Source organism: Papio anubis, chromosome 12, assembly GCF_008728515.1.
Source record: "Papio anubis isolate 15944 chromosome 12, Panubis1.0, whole genome shotgun sequence".
Lineage (NCBI taxonomy): Eukaryota > Metazoa > Chordata > Mammalia > Primates > Cercopithecidae > Papio > Papio anubis.
The window spans coordinates 25,612,471-25,639,642 of NC_044987.1; the positions used below are offsets into that span (position 1 = coordinate 25,612,471).

At 37.2% G+C, this 27,172-nt stretch overlaps 1 protein-coding gene across 3 annotated transcripts in view; it reads right to left on the bottom strand.

Moving 5' to 3' along the window:
• The window catches only part of DDX10 (DEAD-box helicase 10), a 292,818-nt gene that overhangs the window by 209,224 nt on the left and 56,422 nt on the right, over window positions 1-27,172 (bottom strand). For all 3 annotated transcript variants that reach the window (XM_021926516.2, XM_009187219.4, XM_021926517.2), the window contains exon 13: window positions 24,674-25,139. In XM_021926516.2, the coding sequence (XP_021782208.2) occupies window positions 24,674-25,139 (466 nt within the window). The remainder of the gene's footprint in view (window positions 1-24,673; window positions 25,140-27,172) is intronic.

A 27,172-nucleotide genomic window follows, 5' to 3' on the forward strand; every position in this document is an offset into this window, starting at 1 on the left:
AAATGGAAAATAAGCAATGATCATGTCAAAACTCTTCCATCCCATGCTAAAATCACTGCAGTCTGGCCAATTGAGCCAAACTGAATGTCTCATTTAATAATATAGAAGTTCTACCTCTATATTATTAAATATCACTACCAACTGATCAGTTAAGCATATGGTAGGACAACTATCTGCTATCCCTAATTTACATATTGACCAAACTAATCTACCTTAATTTATTGCACATATCATCACACTAAACAAAAAAAATTTTAAGTGATCCCTGCTTATACTGTCAAGCTCAAATTCACATACTGGGACTCTTAATCTAGCACAACCCACATTCAAATTCAGCTATTCTCTTATATATATGTTCAGACCCCTTTACATATATGTTCACAATTCCACCCAGTCCCTTCTTACAATGTGACATATACATTTCTATCTGCAAGCCTTTGTTTACATTATCCCCTTGCTAAAAAGCCCTTATAACTACAATTCTTGGCTAAGTTCTTTTCTTCAAGATTCAAATCTTATCCTCATAGCCTGTTGCATTACCTTCCTCCAAAATATTTCTATAGCAAACCAAGCTAACAGATATTATCTTTAAGGCTGATGCTTTCTATACCCAACCAACCCACAAACAACATGAGAATAAAGCCCTTACTGATCAGTAGGGAAAGGCAAATCAGAAACATAAAGATACTATTTCCTATCTAGTGAGATGGCTGTAATCAAAGAGACGGATATAATGAGTGACAGTGAGGATGTGGAAGAATTGGAACACTCATACCCTGCTAGTGGGAAATGTAAAATGGTGCAGCCACTTTGGAAACAGTCTGATAGTTCTTCCAAAATATAGACATACAGTTCAAGTTTTACCATTTGACCCAGTAACTGCACTCCTAGGTATATATACTCAAAAGAAATGAATAATTATGTCCACTGAGGAATTTGTATATCAATATTTCTAGCAGTATTATTCAAAATTGCCAAAAAGATAGAAACAATCCAAATGTCCATCAACTGATGAATTGATAAACAGAAGTGATATATCCATACAATCGAATATTATTCAGCCATAAAAAGAAATGAAGGCCGGGCACAGTGGCTCAAGCCTGTAATCACAGCACTTTGGGAGGCCGAGACGGGCGGATCACGAGGTCAGGAGATCGAGACCATCCTGGCTAACACGGAGAAACCCCATCTCTACTAAAAAATACAAAAAACTAGTTGGGCAAGGTGGCGGGCGCCTGTAGTCCCAGCTACTCGGGAGACTGAGGCAGGAGAATGGCATAAACCCGGGAGGTGGAGCTTGCAGTGAGCTGAGATCCGGCCACTGCACTCCAGCCTGGGCGACAGAGTGAGACTCTGTCTCAAAAAAAAAAAAAAAAGAAATGAAATACTGATACATGCAACAACATGACACTTAAAAAAAAAATGCTAAGTGAAAGAATCCAGTCACAAAAGACACTTATTGTGATTCCATATGAAGTCATTCCATATGAAATGTCCAGAATAAGTAAATCTATATATAGAGAAAATAGATCAGTGGTTACTTATGTCTGAAGGGAATGGAAGAAAACAAGTGAATTTCCTTCACTTGTTTCATTAGCCCTCATTATTTACTTATGTCTAGAATAAGTAAATCTATAGAGACAGAAAATAGCAGTTATTTATGTCTGAAAGGAACGAAGGGTTGTGAGGTAATAGCTTAAAGGGTATAGAGTTTCTTTTTGGAAGTGATAAAAAACATTCTAAAACTGATCATGGTAATGGCTGAACAAGTTTGTGAACATACTACAAACTATTAAATTACATACCTTAAATGACTAAATTGTATGATAGAAATTACATCTCAAAAAAGCTATTATCAAAAGGAACAAGACACACAAAAAGAAAAAAAATAGAATAACATGATGCATTCATTTTCAACATATCTAACCCTATGTCCTATCAGGTCCTCAAGGTCTAGAACACTTCAATATCTGAATAATTTACTTTCTTCTTGCCGATAAAAATTCAAACTATTAAGGCTAGTTAAAATGTTTAGTATCTAAGACTTCAGAGAATTAATTATAAAAAGGAAGACTCACTTTTAGAAGTCATGCTTTAAGATGGATCTGTATTAACTTTCATTTACTTAAGGTCATGATCAGATTTATATTTAAATGGCACTAAGTGGTCACAGTAGTAACACTGGATAATATTAAAATGTAAAATAGAAATTTTCCAGCCAGACGTGGTGGCTCATGCCTGTAATCTTAACACTTTGGAAGGCCAAGGCGAATTGCTTGAGCCTAGGAGTTTGAGACCAGCCTGGGCAACATGGCGAAATCCCATCTCTGCCAAAAAATACAAAAATTAGCTGAGCATGGTGGCAAGCACCTATAGTCCTAGCTACTTGGAAGGATCACCTGAGACTGAGGAGGTCGAGGCTGCAGTGAGCCATGATCGTGCCACTGCACTCCAGCCTGGGTGACAGAGTAAGACGTAAGGAAAGGAAGGAAAGAGAGGAAGGGAGGGAAAGGAAGGGAAGGGAGAAGGGAAGGAAGAAGGGAAGGGAAGGAAGAAGGGAAGGGAAGGAAAAAGGGAAGGGAAGGAAGAAGGGAAGGGAAGGAAGAAGGGAAGGGAAGGAAGAAGGGAAGGGAAGGAAGAAGGGAAGGAAGAAGGGAAGGGAAGGGAACAGGAAGGGTAAGGGAACGGGAAGGGAACGGGAAGGGAAGGGAACGGGAAGGGAAGGGAACTGGAAGGGGAACGGGAAGGGGAACGGGAAGAAAAGGAAAGGAAAAAAGAAATTTTCCTTCGCTTGTTTCACTAGCCCTTGCTATTTCCTACAGAGCTCTTCTACTCTTCCAAAATTGGCCACAACACACTTTGTGCTCTTATATCCTCTTTCCCTCTTTCTTCACCTATCACATCTAATACAGCCTTAGACACTTACTAAATCTCCACTACTCCAGAAAGATCTCCCAAGACTCTAGCCCCAAAGTTCAAACTTCTAGGCCAAATTAAAAATATTTTATTACTGCAGGTAAATAGTTTACATTGTCTTTCTTACACTGCTATCTTACATCATTTCACTTAACATTTCCACATAAATGTCCTGTGTCACTATGTAAGTTTATTGAAGGCTGACAAGTCTAACTTTTTCATATTTGGGACAGTAATACATCCATAATAAATGAGTAAAAGAACACTTGGTTAACTATTGGGGATTAAGAGGGGACATGGCAGAGGGTATTTAAGATCAACCAACACTCTCAAATGCTCAGGCTAACCCACTCTGCATAAAGGCTTAATAGTATTTTTAATTCTTTCATCGATAGACTTTTGGGTGTCTACACTATGGACTTTTCACTGGAAGAATAAACGAGTCCCTGACCTGGCTGTGGATTGTTGTTTTTTGTTTTTTAACAGAGATCTCAACAGACTATGAATAAAGTTGGTGCTCTAAGTAGTCCAGCAAAATCTTTCAACCTGAGAAACCAGGGACATAAATGGCCTCATTAAATAATCAGTTTTAGGCATCTGCTAAGGTTTTACATTTCATACAATGTATGCAACTCAATATATGGATACCATGGAAGAAATGCTTCCTGTGACGAGACTACCCTCTCTCTCAACTTACAATGAGGGATTCCTAGAAAACTATATAAAGCCACTCATATTAACGATATTAATGGGAATATAAACATAAATGAGTTGTAGGTCTGAATTTGAAAAAGCTTATGAATCATTTTTCTCTGTTATACTGCTAAGTACACTGTTGGCAAGAACATATAAACCCAGCACAGATGTGAACACATAGGCCTGCCAAAAAGCCTACTTTCATTTCTAGTTAAAAATAACTATATAATTTTGATTACTAAATTTACTTAAACGTCTCAAAAGGAACACAAGTATTACCTGGCAGTTTTTATATTGCTTCTCCAAGATTCTCATTTATGGGGACAACAGGGCTCAAGTGGCATTGCGTGTGTGTAGGAGCACTTGTGCTGGCACTGAAAATGGGACACCTGCTTCCATTTGCCACTCCCTCTACCAAGGTTATTTTCAAGCTGAAGAAGTACACAGCCATAGAAAAAGGTCTTGCAAAGTCTTCTGGCAATGGTAATTAGCATGCACACCCTTTATCTTACCCTACGCAAAACCATATAAACACTTAGGTCCAAAATCTAAGTGTGGGACAGCACTGGGATCTCACTGATCTCTACAGTGAACTCACTCTAAAATAAAATTACTAATAGTTCAATACAGAAGTTAATTTTTCCAAGCATATTTAAAAGAAGGTGGAACTTCCAGTAGTATGTTGAATAGGAGTGGGGAGGGAGAGCATCCTTGTCTTACTCAAGTTTAAGGGGAATGCGTCCAGCCTTTGTCCATTCAGTATGGTATCAGTGGTGGGTTCTTCAAAGCTTGCTCTTATTATTTTGAAGTATGTTCCTTAAATGCCTAGTTTGAGGATTTTTAACATCAAGAGATGTTGAATTTTATTGAAAGCCTTTTCTGAATATATTGAGATAACCACGTGGTTTTTGCTTTTAGTTCTGATTATATGATGGGTAACATTTATTGATTAGCATATGTTGAACCAACCTTGCATCCCAGGGATAAAGCCTACTTGATAGTGGCAGATTTGCTTTTGGATGTGCCACTGGATTCAGTTTGCTAGTATATAGTTGAGGATTTTTACATCTACGTTCATCAAGGATATTGACTTGAGGTTTTCTTTTTGTTGTGTCTCAACCAGCTCTTGGTATCAGGATGATACTGGCCTCATGAATTAAGGAGGAAGTCTCTTCTCCTCCATTTTTTGGAATAGTTTCAGCAAGAATGGTAACAGCTTTTCTTCATACATCAAGTAGAATTTGGCTGTGAATTCATCGGGTACTGGGCTTTTTCTGGTTGGTAGGCTTTTTATTAGTGATTCAATTTCAGAACTCATTATTGGTCTCCTCAGGGATTCAATTTCTTCCTGGTTCGATACCAGGAGGATGTATATTTCCAGGAATTTATCCATTTCTTCTAGGTTTTCTAGTTTGTGTGCACAGAGGTGTACATAATAGTCTAAGGGTTTTTTGAATCTCTGTAGGATCAGTGGTAACATTCTCTGTCAATGCTGATTGTGTTTATTTGTATCTTCTCTCTTTTTTATTAGTCTAACTAGTGGTCTATCAATCTAGTCAGTTCTTTCAAAAAAGCAACCCCTGGATTTACTGATCTTTTGCTTTTGTTGTTGTTGTTTTTTGAAACGGAATTTCACTCTGTCGCCCAGGCTGGAATGCAATGGTGCGATCTTAGCTCACTTTAACCTCCACCTCCTAAGTTCAAGTGATTCTTCTGCCTCAGCCTCCTGAGTAGCTGAGGTTACAGGTGCACATCACCACACCCAGCTAATTTTTGTATTTTTAGTAGAGACAGGGTTTCACCATGTTGGTCAGGCTGGTCTCGAACTCCTGACCTCATGATCCGCCTGTCTTGGCCTCCCAACGTGCTGGGATTACAGGCGTGAGCCACCGTGCTTGGCTTTTTCTTTTTTTTTTTTTGGGAAACAGAGTCTCACTTTGTTGCCCAGGCTGGAGTGCAGTGATGCAATCTCTGCTCACTGCAACCTCCACCTCCCAGGTTCAAGTAATTTTTCTGCCTCAGTCTCCCAAGTAGCTGAGATTACAGGCATGCACCACCACACCCAGCTAATGTTTTATATTTTTAGTAGAAACAGGATTTCACCACTTTTGGCCAGCCTAGTTTTGAACTCCTGATCTCAGGCAATCCACCCACCTCGGCCTCCCAAAGTGCTGGGATTACAGGCAGGAGCCACTGCACTCAGCCTGTATGGTTTTTTTGTGTCTCAATTTCCTTCAGTTCTGCTCTAATTTTATTTTTTGTCTTCTTCTTCTAGCTTTGGGGTTAGTTTGCTCTTGGTTTTGTTCCTCTAGTTGTGATGACTAGGTTACTAATTTGATATCTTTCCAGCTCTTTGAAGTCCTGGCCAGAGCAATCAGTCAAGAGAAAGAATAAAAGGTACCCAAATAGGAAGACAGGAAGTCAAACTATCCCTGTTTGCAGATGACATGATTCTAAATCCCATAGTCTTTGTCCAAAAGCTCCTTGATCTGATTAACTTCAGCAAAGTTTCGGGATACAAAAATCAATCTATAAAAACTAGTAGCATTCCTATACGCCAACAATAACCAAGCTGAGAATCAAATCAAGAATGCAAGCCCGTTCGAAATAGCCATAAAAATAAAATACCTAGGAATACAGCTAACCAGGGAGGTCGAAGATCTCCCCAAAGAGAAATACAAAACATTGGTCAAAGAAATCACAGAGGACACAAATAAATGGAAAAACATTCTATCCCCACAGATAGGAAGACTGAACATTAACATGGCCAGACTGCCCAAAACAATTTACAGATTCAATGCTATTCCTAACTAACAACCATTAATATTCTTAACAGAATTAGAAAAAACTAATTTAAAATTCATATGGAACCAAAAAAAATAGCCCAAATAGACAAGGCAATCCTAAGCAAAAAGAATAAAGTAGGAGGCATCATCTAACATCAAACTATACTACAAGGTTACAGTGACCAAAACAGCATGGTACTAGTACCAAAACAGATGCATAGGCTCATGGAACAGAATACAGATCCCAAAAATAAGGCCACGCACCTACAACCATCTGATCTTTGACAAAGTCGACAAAAACAATGAATGGGGAAAGGATTCTCTATTCAATAAATGGTACTGAGATAACTGGCTAGCCATATGCAAAAGACTGAAACTGGACCCCCTTCCTTACACCATAAAGAGAAATCAACTCAAGATAGACTAATGACTTAAATGTAAAACCTGAAACTATGAAAACCCGGGAAGATAACCAAAACATTAACAAGCCATGCATCCAACAATTGTCTAATATTCAGAATTTATAAGGAATTTAAATCAATAAGCAAAAACCAACTCCGTTACAAAGTGGGCAAAGGACATGACCAGACACTTTTCAAAAAGACATAGTGTGGCCAAAAAGCATATGAAAAAATGCTCAACATCCCTAATCATTAGAGAAATGCAAATCAAAACCACAATAAGATAGCATCTCACACAGTCTAAATGGAGATTAAAATGTCAAAAAAATAACAGACACTGACAAAGTTGTGGTGAAAAGGGAGCACTTATATACTGCTGGTGGGAATGTAAATTACTTCAGCTACTGTGAAAAGCAGTTTGGCTATTTCTCAAAGAACTCAAGGCAGAATTACCATTCAACCCAGCAATCCCATTATTGGGTATATGCCCAAAGGAATATAAATATTATAGCCTAAAGGCACACACTTACATATGTTCACTGTGGCACTATTCACAACAGCAAAGACATGGAATCAATCTAAATGCTCATCAGTGGTAGACTGGATAAAGAACATGTGGTATATATACACAATGGAATACTATGCAGCCATAAAAAAAGAAAGAAATCACGTCCCTTGTAGCAACATGGATGGAGCTAAAGGCCATTATCCTAAGCAAACTAACATAGGAACAGTAAACCAAATACCACATGTTCTCACTTTTAAGTGCAAGTTAAACATCACTGAGTACGTATGACCATGAAGGGAACAAGAGACACAGGGGCCTACTTGAAGGTAGAGACAGGAAGGTGGGTGAGGGTAAAAAAAAAAAAAAAACCAAAAAAACTACCTATCGGGTACTATGCTTATCACCTGGTGATGAAATAATCTGTACACTAAACCCCCATGACATGCAATTTACCTATGTAACAAATCTGCACATATACCACTAAACCCAAATTTTTTCAAAAAAAGAAGGTGGGTAGCCAAAACTTCTCATGAAAACAAAACAAGACAAAACAAAAGAAAACCCTAAAACCTAAAATTTAAGATGACATAAGAGGACCATACAAAGAAAACAGGTCCTAGAGATCAAAGCAATCTGAAAAGAAAGGGATGGTGGGTGGATTAATTTAGGTTTAGGAATGATTTCACACAAGATGCTTACTCGGCATCTGACCAGCTTTTCAAAACTAACACAGGAGTCTATCTAAGATTAACCCATTCAGAAAACTAATATTTACTAATCCTTTATATTCCTGATACTTTTTCTACCAGATGGTACAGACTCAAATTGGGGTAAGGAATCTGAATAAGCAAAGATAAAAGAAGAACCAGATTTGAACTGAAAAACTTCTAATCATTTACTCATTCATTTTACTCAATAGCCAGCTACTAAGAATGTATTATAATGACAGGCAAACCTGACAGATAACCCAAAAATTAATAATATATATTCCTTACCTTCATGAAGGTATATAGTATAGTGGGGAAAACAGGTATGACAGCAGTATGCTGAGTGCTTTAACAGCAGTGAGTGCTTTAACAGCAGTAAGCACAGATTGTTCAGAAAGCACACTTTGGAGTACTTAGCCCCAGAAAAGTTAACTGCCCACTAATTTAGGGTCTTATAAAACAAAAGCAATGACTTTCACATGGAGGAATCTGTGTCTCTCTGGAATTCATGTTGATCATTTCAAGTAACTTTTCTCATTTGGGAGAAGCCGACAAAAACAGAAAAATGGAAAGAGTTTTGCTACATTTTGCTACTACCTAGCTTTGAGAAGCCATCATCCATGGGCCCCTCACGTTTCTGTACATCTTGTGTCGGCAACTTTTCCACACTATTTTATGGATGTCTGGATAGCATACAGCCTTAGGAGAGACAAACAGTGTCTCCCTGCGGGAGGAGGTGGGCAGATTGTTTCCTGACCAGAATAAAGACAGCTTCTCCCTCAGGGGCCAAAGTTGTCCAGGTTTGCTAGCAGCCTTTTAATAACAATAGGGGTCTCCTAAGCTTGAGCTTGTACACCTAGAACACAAACCCACTCTGTGGAGAGCACCAACCCAGGCCTGTCTCCATGTGGCCCCTGTGGGACTTGATGGGCAGGGGAACCAATGCAAACTTGAAGCTTATGCTGCCTGCTGTGCCATGAGTTGTCCAGCAACATAAGAAAGTGTGGCGGGCTAATATGTGAACCTGCAAGTAGGGTAGAATCTCAGACTCTTCATAATTCTTGAAATCTAGAGAATCTCTTTCGTCAGTAAATAAATCAGAAAAGCCAAAGAAACCTGAAATTTCTGTCATAAAACAGAGGTGATGGGGCTTGAGGTAGGCAGGGAAAAGGAGTAACTTGGTATGCCATACCTAATCAATTAATTACAAACTCATTATAAGTCTGGTTAGTTAAGCTGGTGCTAGTAGACACACTGGAAACTAGAGAGGTAGGCTCCAGGATATTGATAGCATATTCTTGCACAATAAAATACCTCTTCTTCCCTCCTTTTTATGAAAGAGAAAGGATTAGAAATAAGTATTTCTAAAAAGATTCAATAACCAATAGTTTATTCAAGCTATTAAATAAAATGGCTCAACAGCTACTAAAACATGTATTAGTAAGTACAGTAAAATTCAGCCAACCTAAAAAACCCTTAATAGGAAATAGTAAAAAGAAAATAAGACTCACTGAAAACCAGATTTTCATAGATTCCTTTAAAAAAAAAAAAAGAGTTCAGTCTCAGAAGATTTGAGTGAGGAGTACAAATACAGCGCTTTAATAGTAATTTACCTACTCTTCGACTTGCAAAATCCTACTTTATGAATATGTCAGCAAGTAAAAGACAGTTCAGATAGATGAAAAGATGCGAAGAAAACAAAACAATGCTGATCCAAACCACAGGAGAGAGCATTATTTAGCAAGTTCGTGCTAAGTGTTTTTGGAATATGCAACCATTTCCTACATCAAACATTTTGAAATTAGTGTGCCTTCCAAAATTAGGTATCACAGCAAGGAAGAAAACATTCCTCTGCTTTGTTCCTTTCCATGACAAAAATCAGTACATATGAAAATGCATGCAGGTAGAAGAATTATGCTAATCGTGATCATCCAAAGATACAATAGGAAATATGTCTTTTTAATTTTAAAAACAAACTTGGGTGAGAATTATTAGGTGTAGGCATGCCTTATGGTTGTCACTGAGAAACTGATTCACTGAGTCTAGCAATGAGAGAGGTAGAGAGAGAACAGACAAACAGGAAGGAAAACGGCACCAAGACAGATCATCCCTGAAAATATTAGCTTCGTCCTAATTTACGTATGTTTCCAAAAGTTGCAATAAGTGATATCTATTTCATGCACATTAATGCCAAGAAATTTCTTCTTAGATAGTCCAGGGACATTTACAGTGCCCAGTTTACTAAGGCACTTGTTTCTAGAGCCTAGAATTTATGCACCATAAGAATCACCACCATGTGGGCCTTATTAGAACTGTAACAAAATATCACTGTTTTCAATCATTTGTTATGCCAAATAAAAACGAGCAGATTCTCTGCCCAACAGTATATCAAGACCGTCTGTCACCTCTGTTCTAACAGCCAGCAGGCAAGCTAAAAGAAGAAGTCAAAAACAGCAACAGCCTTCTGGAGGGGAAAAAATGTCCAGAGATTGATGATCTGCTACCTGCTTAATAGAGATAAACTTTTTTGTCCTATGGCAAAACACTCCTAGCTTGAAAAATAAGTTTTAAAAATTTGGTTTATTAAAACAAAAATCATAGATGTTTCTGATCATAATGTGTTGAGGAAGAACTACATTTTATTATTTTGACACTAGGGATGAAAGTGTTGCCAATGAATGCCTTGGAAGAGGCTCAACTGAAGAAAAGGACTCTATGCTACAAACAAGCATTAAGTGCCTAACATGTGAAAGATGCTGCAGAGAATGCTGAAAAAAAGCAAGAAATGCTACCTGATTCAAAGAGATTACTTACTTTGTACTTCATTACACACTTCATTATATCTTACTACACACTTCATTATATAGACAATGTGTCTACAGATGCCTATATATTAATTCTTCTTCTTAATCTTCCTTCCCTTTAGGGGTAGAGGGTGGACAATTCAACTAGAGAACCTGCCTTAGTCTGCTTTGTGCTGCTACAACAAAATACCTGGAACAGTGTAATTTATAAAAAAGAGATTTCTCAAAGTTCTGGAGGCCGGGAAGTCCAAGACCAGGGCACCAGCATTTGGCATCTGGTAGGAGCCTTCTTGCTGCATCCTCACATGGCAGAAGGCAGAGGATAAGAGGGAAATACACACCTCACACATGCACAAACACCGCACAACACTGTATAATTTTAGGGCAATACAAACAGAAGAAACAAACAAAAGAATACAGAATGAGGTTTTATTATTAAAACATAAAAATAAAACAATCTAACCTAGAGGGAGACAAAGGAAGAAGCAAAAAGGGGAAAAGAAGAAGAAGAAGAAGAAGAAGAGGAAGAAGAGGAAGAAGAAGAAGGAGGAGGAGGAGGAGGAGGACGGCAGCAGCAGCAGCAGCAGCAACAACAACAACAAGGGAAGCAAAAGGGTTCATTTTTCATTATTCTCATAATTTAACTTTAATATATTTTACAAAGTCATAGATCTGTGATTGCTTCAAAATTAAAACATTAACCCTTCAGCAAAGATGGCTTGAGAAACACTGCCCTAAAGACTTAAGATTTAGAAAATGAAATCTGTATGCTAATCTTATACTTATTTTATAAATAAGTTTATACTTATACTTCACTTTCACTAAGCAATAGGCATTTCTTAATATATAGACATCCCTGTTCCAATTAACGTGCTAGCACCAGGTTCAAAAAAGGTCTGAATTATCTTCACATTCCCCCTAGAGTGCCTAGCTCTCAGTGTTCAGTTAACCAAGTGGCAGCTTACACATATGCTCAGAGAACCAGTAAAGCTGGAATATCTTTTTTTTTAATGTTCTTGAAATAATTTATTTCAACAAAAGCAGTGAAGTAGCCATCATGGAGAAAAGAACTTCACGACTTTCTTACTGTTTTCAAGTTTCATACTGTTTTCATTTCAAATTACCTACGGGGGAGGAGGAACAATAATCTTTTCAATGCTTAAAACCTCTACAGGTCATGATCCAGCAATGATGGAAGAGTGCCTTATACACCCTCCATGGTGACTACCTCTGACCATTCTATTTGAAATTGCAGCGTGCCACCCGCCTTCCCTCATCTCTTCATCTTGCCCCCTACCATAGCACACATATTCATTTTTTGCCCATCCCACCTGTTAATGCACAGGGAATACTGTTTGTCTTGCCAACAGCTCTCAATGCCTAGCACACAGCAGGTGTTCAAATATTTGCTGAATAAATTTTTCTAAAAACTTCATGAAGCCTTCACTTAATAAGCCAGCATTTCACCTAAAATGTACACTTTTATAGTAAAGAACAAAGCTTCACATCAAAGCAAAAGTGATTTAATTCTACCTGTTACCAACAGATGGCACTAGCCTCAGATGTTGCCTTGGACTTGAAGCTGTGTTTCAAAATGTGCATCGAAAAGAACAAAGTCAAAACAAAAATTTGCTTTGACAATTTAAAAATGTTGAAAAGAAACGTGAAAGTTGAATCCAGTGCCATCACAAAGATAGTCCTCCCGTTAATAAGTTCAGGTACAGATACACACACTGACTGCTTAGAGACTTAAAAAGTGGTCTTATGAACAGCATTTCTGGAAACTAATCTGCCATATTAGCAGTGTTGTACAGTTATATTTATGAGAGCCACATAAACAAGCAATTGTTTATGAATTTGAAAACTCCTTATTTCTAATCATTTAACAATCAAGTTCAAGGGCAATTCACATGACCTTCAAGAACAACCTGTGTCCTATTTCACATTTCTTTCATTACCTGTATGACTACCTTAAAATAAAGATAAATACGTCCTGTAAAAATAGCTGTTGAAACTTCAACCACAAAAGTAGATTCAAAAATTCAGGGTCAGCAGATGCTATGAATATTGAGTATTGTATAAAAGGAGGAGATAAAGGAAAACAAGTCAATATTTGATATAATGATCCAGCATGTTACAGAATAAACATCAAGCCAAAACCAGCTTTAAGCTTTCCACTGAAAATTTACATCCTCAGGAAGTCATCTGCATACCAAACTCAAATAGGAAAAAAAATATATAAAGCAACTCAATATATGCATCTAAGCTTCATGTTACACAATAACTACTCCTTTTGAATTGGAACAAAGCTTAGAATACAAAAAAAAGAATTAAGCACAGGATGCAAAAAAAACAGAAAGACACCTATAAGACAAATGAGCATGTATACCAAACTATCTCAGCTGGTAACATTTGAGATTATCCTACCATTGTTTCACTTCATGGTAGCAAAAACTCGGGGTACAGTAGTCTTGACTTTAGAGTTCTTCCTTCTGTTTAAGTCAACTGAACATTATATAAGGCCCCTGAACACAAATCACCAGGTATGGAAGAGAGAGAAATTAAGAGTCATATGGCTACATTATGAAATGCCACACACAAAAAAAAAAAATACTAGCAAAATAGACAATTGGAATCCAGAGGTCAGCGTGTTGAAGAAGTAAAGGATGGTTTCAAAGAAGCGACAAGATAAGCACTGAATCTTGAAAGATGTGAAATGCTGGAGTGGGAAGAAAATAATCCAGTAAGGAATCCTTCACTGTTTAAGTGGAAACTGGGAAGAATGGTCTCACAGGACAATAGGATAGGGGCTAGCTTACAAAACCCAACTGCAAGCGTGAACTAAAGGGTAGTACGGAAGGTAAACCACTTGAAAAAAATACTAATTTGACCAAGGTTCACAGGAAGATGACTCAGAAGAACACTGAGAACGAATTATGAAGCTTATACCCCCCAGCCAAGAATGAGGTAATAAGAATCTGGGGGCAGAATGGCAGTGCAAGTAGGAAGTGAAAATGGAACACTAAAAGCCACCACTAAATGTAGAAATGACAGGAATCAAAGCAAGCACAATTATACTGAGGCAAGTCAGAGGGGCCTAAGTACAGACTCCAGTTCTAGCACTTCACTAACTATGGAACATTAGGCAAGGAAGTAAGTGAACCTGTCAAAGCCTGTGTCTGAACTTGTAAAATGACAACACTACACACAAAGCTGTGGTAAGAATTTAAATAAATGAGATATGATAGTCAAAGTGCATGGTAAGTTATAAAAAAATTGATAGACGTTAATCTTTTTCCAGCACTTATTTTACAAATACATAGTCTAAGCTCCTAAAAGTCACTAAGTACCTAACACAGTCCCTGGCATCTATTAGGTAATTGCTGCTGAAAGGAGAAAAAAAGAAAAATGGGAAAAAGAGAAAAAGTGAAGAGACAAGAGGCAGAAAAATCCTAGCTCCCACATAGCAGAAGCTTGATTTGGAACTTGGAATCTTTTTCTAAGAGTATACTTATAAGCTTCAAAGTTAGCTAATCTGTGTTTTAACACCAACAGTGAGTTCTTACAGTACTAAAAAAAGAAAAAGCTACTTAAAAAAAAAGTAGGACTAAATCAATGTAAACAGGATCTGGAATCAACTCTAAGGCACAAAGTATAATCTATGGGTATCATTCAAATCTTAATTAAAACTGACCTATGTTTACTGTTAAGAAAGCTTTAAAAGGACATTTGTTGAGCTAAAATGGAATCTACCCAGTCTCATTTCTAAAAAGGTTTAAATTGAAAAAGAAAAGAAAGCATATGCTTAGAGATTTCATGTTCACATTTAAGGAAATAAATGTTCCAAAAATAAATTTTAATTTAATCATTTTAGTTATATGTTCATGCTCTTCTCTAACACTGTCTCCCTGGAGGTCAACTTTCTAACACACAACAAGACAATCGGCCAAAGCAAGGCTCTTCCCTATGGCGGGAGGTCAGTCAGCCGTCTCTTACCGCCTTTGTGCCTGATCACTCCACCTGCACTCTCTCCTGCACATGCCTTATTGCTTCATCACTCGTGGCACCCTCTCCACGGCTAAGAAAATCTTATTGTCCTTCACCGCATTGATCTCATCAAACAGAAAAGGATTGTGACAAGGCAGCATTCCAGAAGGCCTTGCTTGCACCTGGCACTCAATGCCTCTCGTCTCCATTCACACCAAAGTCTAAAGGCAAACATTCATTTTATATTCCAAGTGTGTGCACACAATGAGTAGCCCAAAATTATTTACAATACTGTCAATTACACTGACATTACCCAATTACAGAAGGCAAACTACACACAAATAATGGTAGGCATGATAGGAGAGAAAGATAATGTGACTTGGCATCACAAATAGGTTTCACTGCTAACTTCACCACTGTGACCTTGGACAAGTCACTTAAAGCCTTCCTTTCCTCCTCCGAAATTTTAAATAATAGCTACCTTTCTTGTCATGAGGAAAAATGAGAACTTATGCAGAAAGTGTTCAGTATATGGTAAAATGCCAAAAAATAATTATAGTTTTAATTATAATGATATGATTATTAGACATATTCCATACAATCTACAATTCAATGGGTTCCTACTGGCTCCAAGTTTCAATGTGGTTCTCGTACAAATCTCCTTTTTCCAGAAAGATAAGAAAGGAAGAAAAAGATAATCAAGATAAAGAGAATAAGTTATAAGTAACAAAGCCAGTTCACTCCTGTGTCTGGTATGGTGTCTATAAAGACAATTCTAAAACATGAGCAACAAAAATTTCAACAAAGTCAGCAGTGTCTGGAAAAGTGCTTAGTCTTCCCACAGGGAATATAGTCAGTTATATGTGCAAATGATAGTATTATTCCCATTTTATGTATAGTTTGATTTTTCTGTATCTGGTATATCCTTAAAAACAGGTAATAAAGGAAAAAAGTAGCCTCCAGTGACTGACGGACGCATATAACACTAAAACATAAAATGCAAAAGTAAAGGATAAAATGGAAAGCCAGGCTGGGTGCAGTGACTTATACCTATAATCCCAGAACTTTGAGAGGCTGGGGCAGGAGGATGGTTTGAGTCCAGGAATTCAGGATCACTTGAGCCCATAAGGTCGAGGCTGCAGCAAGCCATGATGACACCATTGCACTCTCCAGTCTGGGTGACAGAGAGAGACTCTGTCTCAGAAAAAAAAAAGGAAATCCAATTGAGATCATGGATGCAGAGTCACATTTAAAACCAATTGCTTAAAAACATGGAGAAGAATCAAAAGATATTAATATGAGTGAAAATAAGTATTAATTTTTAAAATTCAAAAGTAGGTAGCAGGTGAAGTTAAGACTAGGAGAGGTAGTTCAAAAAAGGGCTGGGTGCGGTGGCTCACGCCTGTAATCCTAGCATTTTGAGAAGCTGAGACAGGCGGATCACCTGAGGTCAGGAGTTTGAGGCCAGTCTAGCCAACATGGTGAAACCCTGTCTCTACTAAAAATACAAAAATTAGCCACCTGTAATCTCAGCTACTCCAGAGGCTGAGGCAGGAGAATCACTTGAGCCTGGGAGGCGGAGTTTGCAGTGAGCCAAGATGGACCACTGCACTCCAGCCTGGGTGACACAGCGAGACTCCATCTCAAAGAAAGAAAGAAAAGGCAATTAGCCTTTCTATTTCAACTGGAGAACCACGAACTTCAACTCTACTGTTTGTGCACAGTACTAGGGAATGCACAGGAAGAAACAGCAAAACATTCCTTGTTTAGCATCAAAAATCCTATCAACTGCCCCAAAATGTTCCTCATATTCAACAGACATGACATAATACTTTAAATTTATTACAGTAAAAAAAAAAAATGCAAGTACATGTGTACTTTAAAGATAGAACTTCTTACAGTATAATGCAAATGTAGTCTTAGTAAACAGAATTTTACAACACTATAATTAGATACTACCACTTACTATCTAAATTAAATTATAAAGCTCGGCCTACATAAGTATATCATTTAGAGTCAAGTTTTTTATGCTCACATTTATAGAAAGTTCAACAATACCTTTTGAACCATTGTAAGTCAATGAGGTGAACTTCACAAAATACAGGTTTTCCAAAAATAAACCCTACCTCTGAGTTCTATATAAGTCACAGCAAACAAAACCAAAGTGAAGGAATAAGAAATTCAGTAAATTCGGCCGGGCTCGGTGGCTCAAGCCTGTAATCCCAGCACTTTGGGAGGCCGAGACGGCGATCAATGCAGGTCTGGAGATCGAGACCATCCTGGCTATCACGGGGTGAAACCCCGCCCCTACTAAAAATACAAAAAATCCAGCCGGGCGCAGGTGGCGGCTTCGTAGTCCCAGCTACTCGGGAGGCTGAGGCAGGAGAATGGCGGGAACCCGGGAGGCTGGAGCTGTAGTGAGCTGGAGATCCGCCACTGCACTCCAGCCTGGGCGCATAGAGCCAGACTCCGGGCGGGTGGCTCACGCCAATCCCTGCACTTTGGGAGGCCGGCCGGCGGATCACAGGTCAGGAGATCGAGACCATCCTGGTTAACACGGTGAAACCCCGGCTCTACTAAAAATACAAAAAATTAGCCGAAGGTGGTGGCGCCTCTGTAGTCCCAGCTACTCGAGGCTGAGGCAAGAGAATGGCTAATCCGAGGCATGGAGCTTGCAGTGAGCCGAGATGGTGCCACTGCACACTCCAGCCTGGGCGACAGAGTGAAGACTCCGCCTCAAAAAAAAAAAAAGAAATTCAGTAAATTCACTCCCTCATTCACAAAGTATTTGTGAAATTTGCACTAGTCATTGTACCAGGCCCTGGACACACACTGATCAGTAAGACAGTATTTTCCTTTTGTTGGACTGCCCTGGATTATGTTTTCCCAGGAAGACAACTCCCTACCACTGAGACATGTGTTGGGGGAGCACGAGTTGTCACTTTTCTACAAGCCTCTCAGTTATAAGGGAAAATCTGTCTAGGTCGTCCTCGTTGAGAAATCTCTAAGATGTGAAGCTGAACCCAGAGGTACACATACAGCTAATCTTATCAAAATGTTTAGAAGTAAAGCAATCTGAAGGAAATTCAGGACCACAGAATTTACTGACTGAAATACATCCTACTGTTCATACCAAGAATAAGAGTGGAGAACGACTATTGTTTTCCTGGTAAAATTATAATGGAGGCAGAAGAGCATCAGCCATGGAAGACAAGCTTTTACTCTGAATTGCCAAAGTGGAACTTCATGCCCACTTGAATTGATCCATTAGTTCTAATACCATGAAGAACTTCTTCATGGTAAGAAGTTCTTCTTCTCCATGAAGAAGTTCTTCATGGTATTAGAACTAATGGATCCAGAATCCAGATCTTACAATCCACTATCAGAGGAAACTGTGATTGACAGGGGAAAGAAACTGACTTTAGAAGAATGTTTCCAGATGTTCAGAATAATTCATCAGCTTACTAGTAGTTGGGAAGGTATTTTAATGGTCACAAGAGATATCATTAAAGAATGTGCAGACCAAATCTTCTCTCTGGTGTACATTAATGATGTGCCTTGTGTTGTTTTAGAGACAGGGTCTCTCTCTGTTGCTCAGGCTGGAGTGTTGTGACTCAATCGTGACTTGCTGTAGCCCTGGACTCCTGGGCTCAAGCGGTCCTCCTACCTCGGGGAGATTACAGGTGTGAGCCACCATGCGTGGCCTGATGTACAGTATTAACAAGTGAGTTATTCTTAATTACAAAGTGGAAAATCCAGTCAGGTATTACCTGTTTAATGGAGGGAAAAAAAAGGCCCGCAACAATTTCTTTTGTTCTTCCTTGTTTCGTTTTTTTCACTCTGAGAAAAGGATATTTGCTCTGTCGAGCTGCACTGTCACAAGCAGAGACTGATTACTGCTCCCTCCATCAAGGGCACTTGTGAGACAATGGTACTAGGTGGATGCAGAATCATATTTTATGGTAGTTACTGAAATGTGGGTTATTCAATCACTCCTCAGGGACTGACAGTTTATCAGGCCAGGAGCAAGCTGTGATGTGGCAAAACCTCTCTGGATGGAGATGAGCAGATCTGATTATGGTCTGGAGGAATCTGTGACCCTCCTTCATTGAGAGCGGCATCAGGAGGTATTATGTAGTGTCACTGGGGCCCTCTTAGAACCTTGTTGGTAACCCAAAGAGACCTAGGTCATCTTGTGCCCTAATATGTGTAAGCTCGGTAATCATTTGGGGGTAAAATTTTTGAAACAATTATTGTAAAGTAAGTGTTTACATGAGATAAGGAGAAGACTCCTATCTTGTATTTTTGAACCGTAGAATCAGTTCCATGTTATGCTGGTGACAGTAGTGAAAGTGAAGGAGAGAAGAAACCTGTCAATTAGTAGAACTCTTTAAACAGAGATTCAAAGAAAGGATATTAACCTAAGTATCCAACAGCAGGGGAATGGTTAAATAAAGGTTAATGGCATATTAGACAACCATTAAAAATATTTGTGAAGACACTTTAATGACATGGGGAAATATATATACCTAGAAGCATCTTTTATTTAAAAATGGATATATGAGCAGGGCACAGTGGCTTACTGCCTGTAATCTCACACTTTGGGAGGCCAAGGTGAGAAGATCACTTGAGGCCAAGAGTTTGAGACCATCCTGGGCAACACAGCAAGATCCCATCTCTATAAAAACATTTTTAAAATTAGCCAGGTATGGTAACATACACCTGTAGTCCCAGCTCCTCACAAGGCTAGGGCAGAAGGATTGCTTGGGCCCAGGAGTTTGGGGCTCCAGTGAACCACGATCATGCCACTGCCTTCCAGCCTGTGTGACAGAGTGAGACCCTATTTCTTTAAAAAAAAAAAAAAAAAAATGAACAAATGTGAATATGTACACTTAAAAAAGCAAAGACAGTTGTTATCTCTAGGTGGTGAAATTACAGGTTATTTTTATTTGTAATTCACTGTGTTTTACTAGAGATTTTTCACCAAAAGTAAGCATTTTATAATCTGGGTAAAAGGGTATTTTATAGGAAATTTTTCTTGAAACCACTCTTGCAGAGTCCCCCGCCCTGCCCCTCGAGAACAGAGCACTCAACCTTGGAAGAACATCATCTCTGGTGCCCTGGATGTGAGAAATACTAAGTCTGAGCAGGATTGAGAGGAAAGGAACCTAAGTTAGGAAAAGGGCTTGTTGTTTTCTTAGAATGAGCATTTGAAATTTTTACAGCAATTTGCCAAAGTAATTTCATGTTTCCTGAATTTAAAAATATTTTTCAAATGGGCTTGTATACTGTGTGTGCTTTTAGGGGTTTTTTTTTTTTTTCATTTTTCTAGGACTTTTTTCCCCCAATTTAATAAAATTTGCATTTACTAAAATGTACCCATAAGGGTCATGATTTCACTCATCTTTAACCATGCCCTTGTCACAGCATAAAATGAAAATGTAGTTGTTCAAATAGGAACGCTAAAGTTGAAGGATGAAATAGTTGATCTCTTCACATATATTTTCTATGTGTCCTTTCTAGGAATGACTAAAAAGACTTAATGTGGAAACTATACTTCAAAGTATAAAACAGTCCAAACAAGAAAACTTAGACATTGACGTTAGGTAAGGAGACTATACCTTAGTTAACATTTAAAAGAAACCAGAATGAATTGTTACTGTTTTGATCATGGATGTAATGGATATTTTAAAATTAGCTATTAATTGATTTCTAAAATAGAAAATAAAATCAAGAACCCTCCTGTTTAAAGTGAGAATACAATTCTGAATTTATTCATATGGCAATAAAATTCTGAGTATTTTTACTTGAGTAAAAAAAAAGACAATATTTCAAGGAATTTGGAACAAAGTAGAGAAGGCAGGCAAATGAACAACTGTGTGTGACAGGGGACACAAAGGAAAGTTAAAAGCCAGAGGCAGTAACTTTACCGTTTGAGGACATCTTACAAATCAACAGGAAACAGACTAATATCATAACAGGGAAAAATATGTATAAACTATATATACACAAATTAAGAAAGAAATCATAACTGTCTAAATAATTGTTAATATTAATATAAATTATTCATATTCATATTGGAATCAAAAAGAGATTCAAACAATACAGACACTAGTAGGACAACGATCAACATGACCTCTATGCTGGCAAAATATACAAAAAGCTTTCAAAATGTGTCATATTCCCAGTCATCACAAAAAAAGAAAACTGCAAACCAGTATCCCTCACAACAACAGAAAGATCCTTAACAAAAATACTAGCAAATAGAATCCTATAATATAAAGAAATCTTGCTTAAATGGAGTTTTCAAAGGAATTTAAATTTGATTCAACATGTAGCAGGGGAAATCAATATACCATAATCAAAAGGCTAAAAACCACCACGTCATCACCTTAATGTTTACAAAAAAAGCATCTGGCACAAGTCACAACTCATTTTATCATAAAAACACTAAGTCAGCTAGGAATAGATGGAAGCTTCTTAACCTCATAGGTATTTACAAAAAAACCCACAGCTAACATCAGATGTAATGGTAAAAGACTGAATGCTTCCCCCTCAGTAAGATCAGGAACAACACAGCAATATCTACTTTTACCACTTCTATTCTACAGATCCTACACTCGGTATAATCAAGCAAAAGAAAAACAAATAAGAAATACAAGGTGCACAGATGATAAAGGAAGAAATGAAACCATCTTTATTCACAAATCTCATAATCAGCTACAGAAAAAAATCCAAAGAAACTCCCAAAAAGCCACAGAAACTAATAGGTCAGTTTAGAATGATCAGTCTACAAAAACAAACTATTTCTATATACTGGCAACATATAATTGGAAATTGAAATTTTAAAAATACCATTTATAATAGCATTAAAAAATATCAAATAGTAAGAGATGACTCTAACAAAATATGTGCACATTACATGTGCTTAAAGTTATAAAGCAATGCTAAAAAGACACTAAAGAAGGCCTAAATAAAAAGGTATTGTTACGTCAATTCTCTCCAGTTAGATTTACAGATTCAATGCAACCTCAGTGAAGTCATCGGCAAGCTTTTTATATGAAGTAACTAGCTAATCCAAAAACTTATATGAAAATGCAATGGTCCAAAATTAACCAAAGCAATTTTAAGAAAATATATATCAGTTGACAGACTCACAGATCTAAGACTTACTATAAAACTACACTAATCAAGATTGGTGTTATTGGTCAAAGGACAGACATATAGAATAGGAGTCCACAAAGAGACCCACACATATATGGTCAACTGACTTTCAAAGAGTCAAGGTAGTTCAATAGAAAAAGCATAGTTTTTTCCAAACAAATGGTACTGAATCAATTGGATACCCACACGCAAAAGAAGTGTACCTTGACCCTTACTTAGCATTATATACAAAAATTAAGGCGAAGTGGATCCTAGCCCTAAATATAAGTGCTAAAACTGTAAAACCTCTAGACGAAAACACAGGAGAAAATCTGTGACTTTGGGTCAATCACAGATTTATCAGATATGACACTATATAAATTACCTAAAATGTGATAAATCAGACTTCAAAATTTAAGATACCTGCTCTTTGCCAGACACTTAAAATAAAAACAAGCCATAGATTGGGAGAAAGTATTAGCAAAATATATCTGATTAAGGACATGTATTCAGAATATATAGACAACTCTTAGAATGTACTAAGGCAACACCATTTCAAAAGAGAGACAAAAGACTTGAAGACATTTCACCAAAGAAGATATATGAATGGCAAATAAGCACATGTAGAGATATTCAGTCATTAGGGAAATGCAAATTAAAACTGCAGTAAGGTATCACTACATGCCTACTAGAATGGCTAAAATTAAAAGACTGACAATACCATGTGCTGACACAATGGGAGGCAACTCAAACTCCTATCAACTGCTGGCAGGAACATAAATTGGAAGAGCTGATTTGGAAAACAACTGGGGAGTTTCTCAAAGTTAAATATACACTTAACATATGTTCCCAGTAACCCTATTCCTGGAAAATAACCCCAGTTGTTTCCCCGAGAAATGAGAAAATTATTTACATAAAAACATATATTTGTATAATGACTTTTGTCATAATCACCAAAAACTGGAAACAACCAATGCCAATTTAAAGCTGAAGAAAACCTATCGTACATCCATACAATGAAATACTCAGCAATTAAAAGGAACAAACTACTGATACATGCAGTAACATTAAGCTAAATGAAAAAAGCCAGACACAAAAGGCTAAATACTGTATTATCCTATTTATATATCGTTCTGAAAAATGCAACACTACAGGGGTAGAAATCAGATCAGTGGTTGCCAGAGGCTGAGTGAAGGGTAAAGTAATTGCAAAGGGAGTAAGAAATATTTTGGAGTGATGACGCTGTTCTATTCTTAATTGTGGTAATTACACAACACCATACATTTGCCAAAACTCAAACTGTAAATATTAAAGAGTTAGGATAATTTAGATAAGTGATATACAGTAAAACTTTTTTAAAAGTTTAAAAAGTTGTTTTGCTATATACATTTTTCAAATGCCAGATGAGCTATTAGTACTTAGACACATGTCCTACTTACGTGAACTCATGGTATTATAAAATTATATCATTCCTTCTCATCTTAACTTGAGGCTTTGGTTATGTTCATGATTCTTAGAAAGTGGTATACATAATAGTTAATACAGTGGCTAAATTATTTAAAACAAAAATCTAACTTCTTGTATTTAACTTTGCTGATACTTAACTACAGACTTAAAATGATCTAATTTAAAGCAGGATGAGACAGTACAGGATTATTGGATGACAGCAATGAGAATTAAAGTCAAAATACCTATGTTCGAATTCCAGCTTTGCCATTTACTACTTGTGTACCTCACTACAGTATATTGTTTCTGTGCCACAGTTTTTTTTTCCGTCACCTGTATAATGAGATAGTAGTAACGACCTCTGCAGTTATTTCAAGCACTAAATGAGATAATGTTTAGAAAATGACTAACACATAACACATATAAAGTGTTCAATAAGTACATTTTCTAGGTTTTTAATTTTTAGTTACTTAAACACTTTTCTAAGTTTCAGTCAAAATCTATTATGTATTTCCTACTGTGAGTCTTGAAATTTTATTCAACATTGTATAAAGAGTAAGAATCAAGCTCATTTTTTACTCAATTCCCTTTTAAAAAGATGATCAAGAATAAAAGCATAGAAAGTAGAAAGGGGAATAAGAGAGAAGGGGAAACACATTTACTATGCACCTACAAAAGTATCCTAAAAAACAAGTGCTTTATCTAAATGGATTATTTCTTTTGTTCCTCCTAGAAGACGGCTACAGAGAAACAGGATTTACATGAAAACTTTTCATAAACATTCATAACTAGCCTTTAAAAAAGAACTGTTCAATTTCTATTTAAGATACTGGCTTGGTTCCCATAAACAAATGTCGCATTAAGAGTAAAACTTATGTTTAGAAAGATTTAAATAATTACAACTGTTCCTTATAATTTACTCAGAAAGTAGTATCTTAAGAATTATAACGAAGGATCCTCATGCCATAAACCAAGAAACTTCATTGCCTTCCTTTGAGACATAATCGGGACTTTGGCAGCTTTTAAAACACAGCATCAGAAAACCAGTAAATAAGATTAAAGTTGTTAAACCTCTTAGAGCTCCCAAAGTTATGAAAAATATGAAAATTCACTGGCACTTACTCTGTGTCTAAATACGGGGGAAAGGAGGAAGAGTTCATTGCAAAGAAACCCGGCCTCAGTTTCTCTTAGTTTTCACTTTCTCTCAGTTCCCAAAAGGCAACAATAAGCACATAGTAAGACAATGTAATAGAAGACCCTCCATTGGGAGTAAACTTACCTGTAATGTTTTATCCTCTTTAAGGTCCAATCCAAACACATTGTGCCGCTTCACCTTCAAGAAATCAGCATCTTCTTCCTCCTCATCTCTGTCCAGGAACTGCGTAGGAACTTCCTTGATCTTCTGTGCTTCACTGGTGTTAGGAAGAGATGGAGCTTGAGATCCTTTTGCTTTTGCCAGCTTCTCTTCCATTTCTTCTTCATCGTCTTCCTCTTCATCCTGTTCTTCATCATCAGTATCATTATCCAGTCTGTGCTCTGTCCTTTCGAGTCTTTTTCCACCTTTCTGAAGGATGGACATTTTCTCATTGAAGTAGGCTCTAAATTCTTCCACTTCGTCATTGGTGAGGGAGGGAGCCCTTGGCTCAATTACTTTATCGGCTTGGCTCATTACCAATTCTTTGGTGGGTTGTTTCTGCATTTTCTGAAGAAATCTTATGCGTGGTGCCACAGCAAGACCAAGAGACCTTAAATATGGAAAAATGTGAAAACAGTCATCTCAACACTGATGATATGTTTATAGGTGTCATAGAAGAGTTTCTCAAGAGCAGAGATTTCTAGAGCTTTTCTAAAGAAAATGTTCCTGTGAGATACAACTCAATACTAACAGGTTAGTTGATGCAAAAAGTAAGGCAAAATACACTGAACACCTGTCAGAAAACATTTTAGACACTGTTTTTTCTTTAAGAGGGTAACATGGAATAAGATAAAGAGCACTGAACCAGAAACAAGGTAACAGTTCAAGTACTAGACCCGCCAATTTCCAATTCAACTCTCTCAGCTTCAGCTTCCTTATAACATGGAAATAACAGTACCTGCCAGGCCTAACTCACATTCGCTGTAAAGATCCAATTAACTAACTACATGAAAGTACCTCATAAAATGTTAAGCACTAAATAAACCAGAGAAGACATGACCATGAAAGGACAAAACACAATTCTCTACAGAGAAAGAACTAGAGTGTGGTCCCCATCTCCCTTCCTGAAACAGAATATGGCACAATCATTGCTATAAAAATGGATTTTATAAACCAAACACCAAAAAAAGAAATTAAAAAATCTTGTTTTCTCCATCAATGATCAATATTCAATTTAATATCATGTCTTTCCCAGCTTGGATCAAAGCTAATAGCTTTCATTAAGTTCTCACTGATCGATGAAAAATAAAATCTTAGATTTTATCAAGGATTGCTCTGAATAAACAGTAACATCATAACATGAATCCACTGCTCTTTTCCTATCTGACATGGTTCAAAGAAACTGAGAGATGTAATGTTGAGAAGCATGGATTCAAAAATAAGACTGCTGAGGTTCAAAATATGGCTTCCACTTACTAACTGTGAGATCTCAGGAATATGATTTAATCTTTCTATACCGGAGCTTTCCCATTTGCAAAACAGGGTGCTAAGAGTACCTACCTCACAGGGTTGTTATAAGAATAAATTAGTTGACAGATGTAATGCACTTAAAACTAGTGCCTGGCATATAGGCAACTAATGAAAACTTGATGTCATCACCGTCACCACTGTTAGGGTTAGGATCATGAACTCATCCAGATAATTTCTCTCAATGTATTCCACTTACATTTTTATGTCTCTCTCAGCTACTAAAACAGAGTTTCTCGAAGGTAGCAGTACATCTTATACATCTACAATTTAACATCTAGTACAATGATTTGCACATATTAGGTATTCAAAACATGTTTCTTTAGTAAAACTTTAAAACCTTTAACATATCTTAAATAGCACTGCTTTAGGTATCAAAGGCTTCTAAAGGAAATTACACACCTCAAGGAAACTACACAGCTAACTATCTACAAAAAGTAAAATACCAAATTCAACTATACTAAAATCTGTTCTCAAAGTTAATTTTCTGCCTTCTCTAAGCACCACAAAAAGCAAAAGTCATCAACTACCAATAGATAAAATTTACTGGAATCTATTCCAACAAACGGTCCCCTAAATATGGCCTACACTATTAAAGACCTGTGCCTTTCCTATCTGCTAATATCCCAGGTAGGTCAAGTCAGAAAACCAGGACAAAAATTCACAGGGAGCCAAAAGTCAGCTAATAACCTAAGCTACAGATCATATTCAGAAATAATAAAACTAGGAACTGGTATATAAACATGAGCAAACAACAACATGTTATCCATGGCACGTGGTTTTCCATCTATCACTTAAATGGAAAGCTGGCAGCCCTACACTGCTATAAAGCAATTTAAAAGGTTCAAAAATGTAATAACTGACATATTACCTGTTATGGTAAACATACAGTCTAACAAAGAATAGAAAACAGCAGCTCACTCAGATATATGTTGTAGTTAGACTCAGTTTAAAGGTAAAGGCACTCAAATTCCTAAGAGCAAGTCAAACATACAGACCTTGCCTTGTAATCACATATTTCACCATAGTCTGTGAAATTTCATGCTGATATTCAAAGTATGATTATCTCAAAGGTGCTTCCGTAAGATTATGTCAATGTTTTTACCACTCCCACAG